Here is a 15,297-nt window from a genome sequence, read left to right as displayed (position 1 = left end):
AAAAAAAAAAAAAAAAAAAGATTCTATCAGTGTGATGCATGTAGTAAGGAAATGTATTGTTTCATGAAATTTCTGTTCCATTTATTAAATTATACATACCTACATGCAAATATATTTATGTGAGAAATGGGTTATAGTGTTAAATGTATTTCTTACTATGGGTAATGGTAAAAAAAAAAAAGAAATTGAAATTCCCTGTTTTGGAATGCTTATTGCCTCACTAGTATTGGATTTCAAGACTGAGGGAATTTGTTCTAAAAAAAAGAGAATGTATATGCGTTAGTGTCAATACTAAAATATTTTTCTTCTTATTTTGTTTTTATAGCCCAACAGTTGACACCAGCCTTTCAGTTTTCTCTTGCATCATCTGCCCCAAATATATTGCTTCCTTCAGTTCCAGCCTTAGCTATTCAGGTTTTTTGTTCTGGCTGTAAAAAAATGCTATATAAGGGGCAAACTGCATATCATAAGACAGGATCTACTCAGCTCTTCTGTTCCACACGATGCATCACAGGGTATTCTTCACGTGTCTGCCTGCCACCTCCTCCCAGGAAAACCTGCACTAACTGCTCAAAGTATAAAATTCTTAATGACATCCTTTTTTACTTTACTTTTTTAAGTGTATATGTAGTTTAGTTCAAACATGCTGTTGCCACTTTAAGTATCTTTAGCACATTTCCTTGGAAATAGCTTTTTAGCTAATAGAGGAATTTTCAAATTCTATAGTTTTGCAACACTAATAAATGACTTGGTGTTAGGAGTATTGTCTAAACCACTTTTCTGTCTCTTTCAGTTTAAATTTTACTATGGAAAGAAACAACAAACCATCCTGTAATTGTAGATAACAACCATTTAAAATTATTTAAGTTATCTTGAAAGTTGTTGAAGTGTAGAATAAAATAATACTACTCTTTTCATAATATATGAAAGTTATTTAATTCTTTGGATGGTTAAAAACTCTAAGTGGTCACAAAAATGTGTTTATTCCTAATATCCTTGTAAGCTTTTGTTGGGGTCATTCTTGCTTTATAAGAATGCTTAGATGCAGAGAGGAAAAGAACATCAACAAAGTCACATAAACGTTTCTTAACTTTAGAACATTTGAAGAATTTGATCTGTTTTGCCTCTTTCTGTGGTAGTATAATTCCAGGAATACAGTGTGTTCTCAGTGGTCACTAACATAGAGCAAAAGAACTTAAGAGCTTGGTTTTAGATTGTGGCTCTATCACTTGTTATCTTTGAGACCTTGGGCTGGATATTTAACTTTTTTAAGCCCCAGTTCCTCATCAGTAAATAATATTAGTATCTGCTTCCTGGGATTTTAGTGAGATAATTATAGCACAAGGTCTAGCACATAGCAAGTGCTTAATAATAAATGGGATCCTATTATTATTAATAATAAAATTTATATCATTATGTATTACTACTATTTACGATAAATGTTAGTATGTATACCAAATGTATAATTTGTAGGCCCCTATTTTGTCTTTAGAGATACAGATATATGAAAGTTTATCTGCTTGGTGTGTTGACCTAAGGTAGATAAGTATAGATCCAACTAAAATGGAAATCTCCATTTTAAAAAAAGGAGAGAGGAAGTTTTTTATATTTTACTTAAATATTCAAAATTAGTTTTGTTGTAAAATGCCCTTCTGATACCTTACTTTTATACTTCTATGTCATTCTTATGAAACTGATCTGAGTAAATTTAGTTTTCTGTTTTTAGATACTCTGTTTCAACATATCATCAAAATAAAATGAATTAAATTTTAAAGAACATACCACAACTTATATGCACAAATGCATGTTGTTTTCTTAAAAGGAGTCACCCTTGTCAGTCACTTTTTACCATATTTCTACTCTTATTCAAAAAAATTTTTGATCTCTTGATTTGGCATTGCCTTAAGAGCCTATGAAACATTCCTTTGGACTAGGTTAGGTGACAGATCTTATCTTTGCACGTGGGTTGGATTTTTACAAATTGCCAAAGGCTACTATACCTTATCAGATCAATACAGTAGGTGTTTAAACTGAGTCACACTGTTAAACATGAGATTTATAAAATTAAACATTTTTAAAAAATTGTTCTTAGGTTTATTATAAATTAAAACATAAGTTAGAAAAAAAATTTTTTGAGCTACATTATTGTTGGAAGAGGTGTGGTTTTTCCAAGATAAATGTTAAGGTGTAACACTCATTTGGAAGCATAAGGTTTAGAGTACATCCATATTTATGTGCACAGATTTTCATTATACAGTCATTCTCACTGGTTTACTTATATATACATGATGCGACTGGCAGATTCGTCTTATTAAATAAAATTCTTTATTTTTAGCAGAAAAATAGCTTTTCAAAATTAATATTTTGTCTGTGTATAAATATATTCACTTGGTTTCCATGATTCACTGTCATATTTTTATGGTTAAATGAGTTTTAGAAAATTAAAATAATTTTTGTTGTTATTCTTTCATGGTTTACCATGGAACAGTACTGGATAATAAAGGTAGAGGAAAGGAGGCAGGATAGTGGGATGATTAACTTCATGGGCTATAGAATCAGATTGCCTGGATACTAGCTGTGTGACTCTGACAAGCTGTTTAACTCTGATTCAGTCTCCTCATCTGTAAAATGGCAATTATAGTAATACTTACATCATAGCATTTTTGTGATATTTAAATTGGATAATTTGAGTTCAACACACTAATTGTAGTATATAATATTATTGTCATTACTGTTCCTTACTTTGTGGCCTGCACTACTGTTTGTAATTAATGACTATTTCCTTCAGTTTTTATACTTACCAGAAGAATGGCAATACTTAGTCTCTGTTTTACCAGGGTATTGCTATAAGTGCTTATCACAATAATTAGCTCTCTTAAATTGGCTGTAGGAATCTCACAGAACCACTCAATTATTTGTATTCTTCCTGTCTCATTCTTGTTTCCATGTTTCCTGTGCTACAAAGCCTTTACAGCCCTTTTGTCATCTGTTTCCTTGATACTTTCAGTTATAGCTAAATTTTATGTATCATGCTTATTTTTTATATTACTACTAACCTTTCCTAGTTCATCTGTTTCCCAAAATCATGCATTTTTAATTTTTTAAAAAATTTTCATCTCGTCTCATTCGTGTTTCTATTCTTGGCAACTATTGGCTAGTAAGAGGATAAGTGTCTTGTGGTCTGGAGTTGTGGGATGCCACTGGGTCTAGTCCCATTGGCTCCAGTGGATGAAACTTGGTTGGAGCTGGTCATGAACATGTGGCTGGCTATATTTTAAATATAATTCTCTCTTGACACATCTGTGAATTAGGTATTATCGACCCCATTTTATACATGAGGAAACTGGGATAGTAATCACATCATTCATTGTCACTCCAGCTGACAAGTAACAGAACTAATCATCAAACCCAGGTTTGCAGGTGTCTTATTCAGAGCTTTTTTCTACCACACAATAGCTGCCCCTAGTAAATGCTATTGTAGCTTACAAAGAGGAAGAAGTTACAGTTGGGAAGAACACATTTCACTTTGCCTTTGTTATTTATTTTTAGAAACATTTTAAATCCAAAGGATGTGATCACAACCCAATTTGAAAATAATTCTCCTAGCAAAGATTTCTGCAGCCAATCATGCCTGTCTTCTTATGAGCTAAAGAAAAAACCCGTTGTTACCATATATACCAATAGCATTTCGACAAAGTGCAGCATGTGTCAAAAGAATGCTGATGTAAGTTACATTTTACCTCTATTGGGATTCTGCTCAAAGATCAGAGATTTTTAAAACCGACTCTGCTTATTTTATATATGTATGTGTTTATTTCCTAGATTCGATTTGAAGTTAAATATCAAAATGTGGTACATGGTCTTTGTAGTGATGCCTGTTTTTCAAAATTTCACTCTACCAACAACCTCACCATGAACTGTTGTGAGAACTGTGGGAGCTATTGCTATAGTAGCTCTGGTCTTTGCCAATCCCAGAAGGTTTTTAGTTCAACAAGTGTCACAGCATATAAGCAGGTATGAATATCAGTCTGTTGCATGTAGTTAGGCTCACTCCTTCTCAGCTGGCTATGTGGGGATGAACTGCAAAGTGAAAGAGTGAGCTTCTCCCATCAGTTCATCCTGGTGTGTGATTTCCCTTCCAAAAAAATGGGATAGATTCTGATACTGTAAAGGATGATTGTGGTTGTGAGATGATATAGGTAAACTAGGTCCCTTTTTGAGGTTCTCTTCAAGGCTGAGAATTCATAAATGTCATTTCTTGATTTGCTAAGACTGTGAAGTTTTTTGTGATACATTGATAGCAAAGAAAACTTCATATTATAAATAAACCATGAGCAAGAATTACAAGTTGAAAAAATTGATGAATCTAAATGAAGCATATCTTTTTCATTTTAAAGTGTTTTGGAATGAGTTGTAATTATTTGGGCAACATTGGCTTATGAGAATACTTTAGCTTATTTATTGTAATGAATAACAGATTAATCTGGTTACTAAATATATCACTTTGTGTCAACTTAATTATTGCTGAATGATTTGTAGTTTTAAAAAAGTTATTTTTCTTAAGTATGTAAATGATAATTAAAAATATAAAAAAATTTAAAAAATTGTTTTCAGTTAGCAAGTTGGATTTGTTAATTCCTCTGAGAAGTTGGTAACAGGCATTCATCTTTGAAAAGTATCTGTTTTTTACAAACTACCACTTTTTTTTTTTTCTGAGACAGAGTCTCGCTTTATTGCTCGGGCTAGAGTGAGTGCCGTGGCGCCAGCCTAGCTCACAGCAACCTCAAACTCCTGGGCTCAAGCAATCCTTCTGCCTCAGCCTCCCGAGTAGCTGGAACTACAGGCATGCGCCACCATGCCTGGCTAATTTTTTTTTTAATATATATGTATTTTTAGTTGTCCAGATCATTTTTTTCTATTTTTTAGTAGAGACGGGGTCTCGCTCTTGCTCAGGCTGGTCTCGAACTCCTGACCTTGAGTGATCCACGCGCCTCGGCCTCCCAGAGTGCTAGGATTACAGGCGTGAGCCACCGCACCCGGCCCGAACTACCACTTTGACAGTCTGGTTTCTACTTTCACAGGAAAAGAATCCATGTTGTCTTATATATGATCCAAAAATCAGTTCCATTCCTACAATTCCTAAAATTTTGTAAAATTTTGTAGTGAGTATTTTGTAAATAAAGATACATTTAGCTACAATTTCCCATTTTCCCTATATATGGTGACTTTTGGGACAGCCTGTATTGATTATATAAATGGTAGCTGTTATTATTATTATTATTATTTCTTAAAACATGAATAAGTTTACAGGCAAATTTTATTATGAAACTCAGGTTGAAAAATGGGGAGTTCTGCAGGATCTCCTAATAAACATTAAATATCATTTCTGTCTCCTGCTAAAGAGTTTCCTAAGTCTCACAACTTAAAGGTGAGTGACTCTCTTAGATTGACGGGGGATGACCCTTTGTGGTCTTTGGTTATTGGCGATGAAAAAAGTATGTTATGACTACGTAATTCATTACTTGTAATGTGTTTTGTTGTTGCTAAGGTATCTATCTGAGTAGTTACTAATTTTCTTCAGTTTATGTTTTGTTATTTGGAAGAACTTATTTTTCCCATATCCCAATAGTGTGATCTCATTGTCATGCTCAAATATTTCAACCAAAGGCAGTGGTTGTAGGTAGCTTTTCTTTTTTCTTTTTTGAACAATGTGTAAATATGTATGCTTATACTGGGTATCTAAATGTTATTTTATTTTAATAGAATTCAGCCCAAACACCTCCATATGCCCTGGGGAAATCATTGAGGCCCTCAGCTGAAATGATTGAGACTACGAATGACTTAGGAAAAACAGAGCTTTTCTGCTCTATTAATTGCTTATCTGCTTACAGAGTTAAGACTGTTACTTCTTCAGGTAATGCTTAATTTGATAATTTAATAACTATTGAAGAAGACTGTAACTGCTTTTCTTTCATTTTGTTACAAAGTAAATTTAACTATATGGTTAAATAAAGACCCAGGATAAATTACTTTTAAAGAACTGATAAATACATGAAAATAGTTTTTCACTGATTTTCTTGGTTATGGTGTATATAGTATTTTGTAGTTTCATATATGAAAAGAAAGAAAAAAACACAAGTTTCAAATTAGTTTTTGTGTGAGACTTAATTGCAGTTAGTTGTATGTAGTTAGATTTACAGATTTTTGTAAAGTTCCTTGATTATTTTGTGTATTAATGAGTATTTAATTTTTTTCATTCTCCTAATACATTTTTGGATTATTTGTTCATTTGTGTAACTTATTCATTGGTTTTTATTTATTGTCACGAAGGTGTCCAGGTTTCGTGTCATAGTTGTAAAACCTCAGCAATCCCTCAGTATCACCTAGCCATGTCAAATGGAACCATATACAGCTTCTGCAGCTCCAGTTGTGTGGTGGCTTTCCAGGTATGATCTAAGGTAGTACTTCATCCTTGCAGTGCTCTTAGGCATTGATCTGTGGTACAATATTGACTGCTGAAGGTCCATACTTAACAAACATTTAAATTTAAGTTAAAAAGAAAAAAATTATGTTTAATCAGAGTCTCAGAGGTCGTTTCTACAAAATGTCTGAGCCCAGATATTTGACCTCAGAATTTTCTTCCTTATTCAGGGTCCTCGCCTAAACTACCCTTGTCTCCCACTTTCTCCCTTGGCTCTCTCCTTTTCAAAAGGATAGAAGCTGGGATATGGTTTTGGTAGGTGTTATGGTAAGAACAGTAGCCTGATGGGACTCACGCACCCCTTCCTTTCATCCTGGGCCAGATACCTAAGGACTCCTGGCATGGAATTGTGAGCATCCACTTGTCCCATTTTCCCTTCACTCTCTACAACACACCCAGAAAGATTAGAGTTTAGTGATCCCCCCGTCGAAGATGTCTGATGGAGAAAGAGACTGTTGGTAGCTACTGTGTCTTAATAGCCATCAGGAGCTGGTTGGTGATTGGAGTACAGGTGGAGGGGTATTTTGGGGGAAAGGAGAGGCCTGCTGTCATTTATTAGAGACATGCTAGAGGTCTCTGGAGAGCCTGAATTCCAGTCTTTAAACTTTTAATGTTGTATTTCTCAGTCTTTCTATTCTGGAAGTGTGCCATTTAAACTCTCTCTGTGAGATAGACGATTTTGAAAAAATGTGAGCAAATTAATTTATTAAAACGAGGAAGTAAAAATTACCAAGTTATGTTATTTCTCAATTGCTAAAATCTTTGACCTATTTGTGTTCATTCAGAATGTATTTAACAAGCCAAAAGGAACAAACTCCTCAGCGGTGCCCCTGTCTCAGGGCCACGTGGTCGTGAGCCCGCCCTCCGGGTCAGCAGTTCCTGCAGGAGGAGGTAAAACCTCTGCCGTTTCCCCCAGCTCCACCAGGGGCTCTGCTGCAGCCAGTCTCCAGCCTCTTGCTGAACAATCCCAGCAAGTTGCTTTAACCCACACAGTTGTTAAACTCAAGTGTCAGCACTGTAACCATCTGTTTGCCACAAAACCAGAACTTCTTTTCTACAAGGTAAAGAAAGATCGTCAATGGGATTGAATATAAACTTACCCATTAGAAGCACTTTTGTCTTTTCATCTTTGATAGTCACTCAGTTTGCTTTGAAATAAGAGGGAAAAGGATTTCTTAAAGGTAAAGCAACTGTTTAGTTAGATCTTAATGACTGTTATTTCTCTTCAGGGTAAAATGTTTCTGTTTTGTGGCAAGAATTGTTCTGATGAGTACAAAAAGAAAAATAAAGTTGTGGCAATGTGTGACTACTGTAAACTGCAGAAAATTATCAAGGAGACTGTGCGATTCTCAGGGGTTGATAAGCCATTCTGTAGTGAAGGTAAACGAAAAAGTTCGTTTTTATTCACAGAGTATGTGGTTGTTACATAATAATTCATGATGACTTGGGCTATTAATCCATGATTAATTTTCAAGTAATTTTTGTCTTATAAGGTATAATTTGAGGCTTTTTATATTGAGTTTATATTTAATTCACTTTAAAATCTGTCTTTTTAAATGTTGTAATCTCAATAAAGAAAAAGTATAAAAAATAATTAGATCAATGGTATTAATATAGAAAATCTCTTCATAAGTTTAGCTATGACAGATCTTTTTGATCTTGAACGCATTTGTAAAGAGGGAACTTAGGCAATTGCTGCTTCTTGGCTTAAGAAACTATTATATCTTAAAGATTTTGATTTCCTGTGCGGAAAAAATAAAGATAAGTAATTTAAAAAAAAAAAAAGAAACTTACATATCTGACATTTCTGAATATAGATGGCCTAATATTTAGAGTATATTTAAAAGGTGATAATGAGTTTGAGTTTTGAATATAGAGACATAATTATGTCAAGTATTTAGAAATCAAGTTAAAGTTTATATCTAAGACCATAGAAATTCACTTTGCCTCCTTTATGTTAATGCAAATTTGATGTTTCTTCCTTTCATCCCTCTGGTTCTCAGTTTGCAAATTCCTCTCTGCCCGTGACTTTGGAGAACGATGGGGAAACTACTGTAAGATGTGTAGCTATTGTTCACAAACGTCCCCAAATTTGATAGAAAATCGATTGGAGGGCAAGTTAGAAGAGTTTTGTTGTGAAGATTGCATGTCTAAATTTACAGTTCTGTTTTATCAGGTAAATATGATATACTTTTTTGTTGAAGTTAGTGCAAAGTATTTTTTATTTAAAATTTGTTCAAATTGTGTGAAGAAAAATTTGGTGTTTAGTAGAGGTTGGTATGGAGGTTTCTCAAAGAACTAAAAGTAGATCTACCATTTGATCTTGCAGTCCCACTACTGGGTATCTACTCAGCAGAAAAGAAATCATTATATTGAAAGATACCCACACTTAATTGTTTATCACAGCAGAATTCATAATTGCAAAGATATGGAATCAATCTAAGTACCCATCAACTGATGAGTGGATTAAGAAAATGTGTGTGTGTGTGTGTGTGTGTGTGTGTGTGTATACACACACACACACACACACACACCATGGAGTACTACTCAGCTATAAAAAGGAATGAAATCATGTTGTTTGCAGCAACTTGGATGGAACTGGAGTCCATTGTTCTAAGTGAAGTAACTCACGAACAGAAAAATAAATGCTGCGTGTTATCACTTATAAGCGGGAACTAAACTATGGCTACACAAGGGCACACAGAGTGGTATAATGGACATTGGAGACTTAAAAGGGAGAGGGTGGGAAGGGCTGAGGGATGAAACACTACCTGTGGGGTAGAATGTACACTCCTCAGGTGATGGGTACACCACTAGCCCAGACTCAACCACTATATAATATATAGATGTAACAGAATTCAACTTGTACCCCCCAAATGTATTAAAATAAAAAAAGAAAAGAAAAATGTGGTGTTTAGACTGGGTAGAATAAAATATTGAGTACTGTAGCAAAATTTGATTGAATGTAAACATCAAATCTTTGGGGTAAAGATTATAGCATTACTGGAGACTTTGTTGTTCATTGAAGATATGTTCCTTTTATTTTTGCTTTCTTATAAGGCACACAGACCTTGTTTATAACTTAGTTCTTTCAGATTAGAAATACACATAATTTTCCTTAAGTGGCTCTTTCATTTAGATTACTCTTAGGAACTTGAAGTCAGACCTTGTTGTCACTTCCTAGGTCAAATGACAATGACTGACAACCTTACCCACCTTTTTAAAAAGATTACCTTTTTTGAAAGGTTAATAATAATAGCTACAGTTAATTGAACCACTACTAATACATATTTGGTGCTCCATAAGTATTATTTCATTTAATCTTCACCATAGTCCCAAGAGGTAGGTATATTATTGCCAGTTTATAAGTAAAGAAAAAGAATGAGGCCCAAGGAGGTTAAGTAATGTGCCCTTGAGGAAGCTGGTAGGTGACAGCTGGACAACACCTGTGACATGCTAGTGAAATCATTGTTTGCTTGTCTGCCTCACCCCCAAAATAGAATTTTCTTCAAGGGATGGGGTACTATCTTTTCATCATTATGTGATCAGGACCAATCACAGTGCTTAAGACAAAGGATGTCTAATTAGGTATTTGTGGAATGAATCAAAGTCTTCATGACTCCAAAGCCTATATTTTTTTCTACTGTGATAAGCTGCTGCTTAATCTTTTAAAAGTAGAGCCTATCTTTAGATTCCTTCATCAGTAATTTTGAAAGCAAAAGAGCAACTCTTACATTCTCTTGACTTAGGACATCTAAATGAAACACATAGTTAAATATATATATTCTTAATCATAATATTTTAAGGTAAGAACCTTACATTTTATAATCTCAACTGACTCATATATCCTGTTTTCATAGTGCCTCTGGTTTTATGATTAATGTTATTTTTTCATTATTTTATAGTTTTAAGCCTATCTTGTCTTACATTTCTTTCTCAGATGGCCAAGTGTGATGGTTGTAAACGACAGGGTAAGCTAAGTGAGTCCATAAAATGGCGAGGCAACATCAAACATTTCTGTAACCTATTTTGTGTCTTGGCGTTTTGTCATCAGCAAATTATGAATGACTCTCTTTCACAAAATAAAGGTAAAATTAAACTTGGCTAATGGGATCTTTAAGTCAGTGCTAGGGTATGCTATAAGCACACATGGTTGTAAATAATATAATAAAAACAAAATTTCACTGGATTCAAGTAGCTGAATTTACTTAAATTTTCCTTTAAGAATCCTTAAAGATTGTCCTTGAGGGAAAATTAATTTTAATGCTTTTTGCTCTCATAATGAAGCACAATAACAACAAAAAAATCAATAAATGTATGAGCACTAATTTTTATAGGAAAATTAGATAAGCTTGCTTTTGATTGAATTTATCTGTACATAACTTACACTAAGGAATATATGCTATTCAATAAAACTAGAAATAAGAGTAGAAAATCAGGACAAACAAAAGGAGAAGATATAAATGCATTAATATAGTGACTGTGACTGGCATAAGATTTGATGCCGAGCTTGCTTGTAGCCCAGGAAAAAAGAACAACACATTAATTATCTCAGGGGAAAAAAAAGTAGACCGGTTCTTCATGGGTAGGAAAGTTTTTCCTGGCTAAGAATAAAATAATTTTTCAATTAGGACAGCTAATGTGGTCAAAATATCCAGCTGAGTAGATAGATATGTGGCATGCTCATAAAGTAGCTCTCCTAAGTATCCCTTTCTGAGTATTAGTTTGAAACACTTGGTATTATGTTCTCTGATTAAAGCCCGGAGTGCAGCCTAATTGACAGAATCCACGTGCTTTGACTCCTTGCAGTCTGGCCCTTGCCTACCTTTGTGTTACCTTAATCATATACGCCTTGTGCTAATGTTTTCTGTTAGCTGTCCGTAGCCTAGGACCAGTCAGGTTGGTGGTAGAATATTCATTTTATAATGTGGGTTAAGAAAACCATTGTTTATGTGGATGGATAGCTCCCTTATGAAGTTATTTTTAAAAATTGTCATGTTAAGTTTTTATTTGAAGCAAGCTTAGGTGTAGGAGTTTTAATATTCACTGATAGAACAGCCCAGTTAGTCCTGAAGCTAATACTTGTATTTTTACCTGTTAAATATCCTTTGAGGTTTATAGAATTTTATAGAATCAGGCTCTCTTTAAGCCCTAATGACCACTGATCTGACCAGAATCACCCAACCCAGCATTATAAGGAGTTGGATGTTTCAATTGCTCCTTGAAAACCTAGTTGTTAAACAGGGTGTGTGGGTGTGTGGATGTGTGGATGTGTGGCCCTTTTGTTTATACCAGGTCTTAACTTTCTGTTTATTTTAATCAGTTAGTATTTGTAAGGCACAAACTGCTTTGAAGGAACTCCCTTCTGCAAGGACAAATACAACACCAGTTATAACCAAAGTGGTGTCATTGGCAAAAATACCTGCTGCCCAGCCCAGAGGGAACACTAACAGTGTTTTAAAAGGTATGAGTTGATATAAGGGGATTTGCCTAGACTTTAGAAGTGAGTGTTGTCTAGCCTAAGTAGTTCTTACTGGTAATATCTTCCATTACATTATATAAGGAAATGTGCCCCACTTTCTTTAGGTGGTGTGAGTGGGAAAAGAATTGGTATGTATAGTTTATTTTTTTAAGAACCCAAATGATTTTAATATACCTGGTCCTTTACTATCAGAGATTCTAATACAGTAGGATGGAGTTGCGGCTCAGGAATCCTTACCTTTACCATGTATCACTCCAGGTGATACTGATGCAGAGTTTCCTTGGTCCATGTTTTGAGAAATTCTGGTCTAGTCTCCCAACTTAGTGAGAGTAAAGTAACTTCTTGGTTTCAGTGTTTACTTCTGTATATTCTGGAGATAATAATGTATGTTTTAATTTATAACAGGTGCAGTTACTAAAGAGGCAGCAAAGATCATTGAAGCTGTAAGTTTTACTGTTAATATTTTTCCTGATTATGCCACTTCAGTTTATTTTCACTTTGGGTATTGCATTCAAATAGTGTTTTCTGTTTGCAGCTTAGTCTTAAAAAAGTAGAGTAATATATTATGCACTAACTTTTGTTTTAAATCTTACAGTTTAACCCTAGAATATTATTATAGTAAGAATGCATTCCTGATTTATTATTTGTGTTCAGGTTCCTTAATTTCTTTAAATATTTGTTAATTCCACCTAGTTGGAATTAACAAAACTACTTTATTTTTCTCTTTTACTACATTCAGGTATTTTCCTTTTAGACTAGAAAAAAATCTTTTGAAAGTTCAGTGTAGTCAGGTTTTTTTGTTTTTTTTTTTGAGACAGAGTCTCGCTCTGTTGCCTGGCCTAGAGTGCCGTTGTCAGCCAGCTCACAGCAACCTCGAACTCTTGGGCTCACGGGATCCTTCTGCTTAAGCCTCCTGAGTAGCTGGGACTACAGACATGTGCCACCACGCCTGCCTAATTTTTTCTGTTTTTAGTTGCCTGGCTAATTTCTTTCTATTTTTAGTAGAGACGGGGTCTCGCTCTTGCTCAGGCTGGTCTTGAACTCCTGACCTCAAGTGACGCTCCCACCTTGGCCTCCCAGAATGCTAGGATTAGAGGAGTGAGCCACCATGCCTGGCCTGTAGTGTTGTTTTATGCAACTTTGAATTATGTGAAGCTGAAAATAGTGCAAAGTGAAAATATATTTAAACTCTCACTTTGTGTCTCAAATTTGAAATACTGTGAAACTTCCCCAAATTAAAAAGTTTGCAAGAAATGCATACTTTCAAATCTGGCAGGCTGAAAGGATTGCAAACTGTGTCATTGTTGCCCTGTGTCAGCATCACTTTAACAGGAAAACAAAATTCCCATCATCCTTTATCATTATCACATGATACTGTGTTAGATCTTGGGTTAATGTTTTTGGTGACTATTGTGTTGCTATCTGAACATTCTCTCTTGATATAATTAAAAATATTTGTAACATCATATAGCAATGTCATTCAAGTGTTTATTAATTGGTGGTGCTAGGGCTAAAAAGTATGCCCCAAATTCAGTAACTTTGGAACAAAAGTTAGAAGTGATAAAAATCTATGAAGATGACCAAAACACTGCTATGATATTTCATGCTGTTAATTTAGGAGAGTATACTCTGCAGAATATTAGAAGTAATGCTCAAAAAACCAAAAGCAGCATTAAAGCTGTTTTTAAGTTTGTTCACAAAAATTATAACCAGGCAAGGATACTGGAATAAATGGAAAAAATCCTGGCAACACAGCTGCAAGATCAATGCTGCCATAATGCCCCCGCTAAGGCCAATCTGTCGTCTGTGCTAAGGCATGAGTAGTTTTGATGATTTGAAAGGAAGTGACTGAGACAAAAGGTTTACTACAAGTCATGGCTGGCTTTCCAATTTTAAAGCCCACCAAGGTTTTAAGAATATAAAAATGAGCAGGCAAGCTATATCTGCTAACTCTGAAGCTATCAAAACATTTCAGCTTCACCATAATTTAAAGAGGCTTGAACTTGGAAGACAGCATAACACCTGCTATTAAGGAATCTGTGGAAGTGGAACAGAAGGTAGATGTGCACAGAGTTGATGAAGGGGATATTGAAAATTTGCTTGGGTTGTCCCCCATGGATTAACAAAGGAAGACTTGCTAGAATTAGAAAAACAAAAGGCGGCAGGAACAGGGCCCCTGGCAATCAGCCTGGGCCTTCTACATAACTAACAGTAAAACAACTGGCATAGGCTTTGGACCATATTTCAGTAGCAGTTAGTATTTTTGAGGAAGATGATCCAAATGTGGATTGCTGTTCCATTCTGGGAAGTCAAAAGATGGAAAATAGGTCTGCATATCAAGAAATCCTCAGTGAAAAAAAAAATGAGAGAAAAAACTCAAACCACATTAGATTCATTCTTTAGCAGAAGTCTTCCAGGGAGTCAGACCAGCCTTCATTATAAGGTGGAGAGATAGCTTGTCCTAATTTAGTATCTCTTAACTGTTCCATTATTTGTGTTGGAAGATGATGATAATTTCTCCTTAATTATTTTCAGGCAGTATACCACATTAGTTAATGAAATGTCATTAAGTTAACTTTGTATTTATTTGTATTTTATGTATTGTGCATTAAATTATATTTTAGAATTACATGATTGATAAATTACTGTGCTGCATAATTAATAATTATGTTGTTAAGCACACAGTTGTATAATTAAGGTATTAATGTATTATGTTATATATTGATAAGTATTAACATGTGTTTTTAAAAATATCCTATATTGGTTGTAGATTTATATACTCTGAGAATGCATCCCTCTTCTACTTTATATGTATGAGAGAATTAGTCTTGAATTATGCTAGTTTTGAATTATTCAGGTTTTTCAGGAACATATGCCTCATATTTCATGTGACTGCCCTATATATGTTTTCCCCATGTGGAGTATTTCTATAATTCACCAGTCATTTAAACTGTGTTACAGAACAGCTCTGATTAATATTTTTATTTTAGTCTGTAAAAAGTATAGTAATAAATAATGTAATACTTTTACAATATGAAAAAAAACCTGACAGTTTTAGAATTTTTTCTTTGTTTCTCTGAGGACTTTAGTGTGAATCTCCCTCACGTTATTTAAATGGTCTTAAATTTGGGGGAATGGTAAAAAATACAGAAAAGTACAAAGAAGAAAATCTGCAAAACTCAGCAAACTTTTTCTGACTGTAAATATTTTAGCCTTTGTAGGCCATATGGTTTCTGAGACTGCCACCTCTGCCATTGCAGTGCAGAAGCAGCCATAAACAATGCATAAAAAAGTGAGAGCGGCTGTGCTCCAATAAAACATTTTTTACAAAAAC

At 34.4% G+C, this 15,297-nt stretch overlaps 1 protein-coding gene across 1 annotated transcript in view; it reads left to right on the top strand.

The window, feature by feature from the left end:
* The window catches only part of ZMYM6 (zinc finger, MYM-type 6), a 36,073-nt gene that overhangs the window by 10,723 nt on the left and 10,053 nt on the right, over positions 1 to 15,297 (top strand). The window contains exons 4-14 of the mRNA XM_012642367.1: positions 326 to 575; positions 3,550 to 3,724; positions 3,823 to 4,014; positions 5,764 to 5,914; positions 6,331 to 6,446; positions 7,267 to 7,542; positions 7,711 to 7,861; positions 8,485 to 8,657; positions 10,422 to 10,569; positions 11,805 to 11,945; positions 12,369 to 12,406. Of these exons, the coding sequence (XP_012497821.1) occupies positions 326 to 575; positions 3,550 to 3,724; positions 3,823 to 4,014; positions 5,764 to 5,914; positions 6,331 to 6,446; positions 7,267 to 7,542; positions 7,711 to 7,861; positions 8,485 to 8,657; positions 10,422 to 10,569; positions 11,805 to 11,945; positions 12,369 to 12,406 (1,811 nt within the window). The remainder of the gene's footprint in view (positions 1 to 325; positions 576 to 3,549; positions 3,725 to 3,822; positions 4,015 to 5,763; positions 5,915 to 6,330; positions 6,447 to 7,266; positions 7,543 to 7,710; positions 7,862 to 8,484; positions 8,658 to 10,421; positions 10,570 to 11,804; positions 11,946 to 12,368; positions 12,407 to 15,297) is intronic.

The sequence above is a fragment of the Propithecus coquereli genome, unplaced genomic scaffold (genome assembly GCF_000956105.1).
Source record: "Propithecus coquereli isolate 6110/MARCELLA unplaced genomic scaffold, Pcoq_1.0 Scaffold178, whole genome shotgun sequence".
In the NCBI taxonomy this organism is placed as follows: domain Eukaryota; kingdom Metazoa; phylum Chordata; class Mammalia; order Primates; family Indriidae; genus Propithecus; species Propithecus coquereli.
Note: the sequence above shows the minus strand (reverse complement) of the source record. Positions and strands in the feature narration are given on the sequence as shown.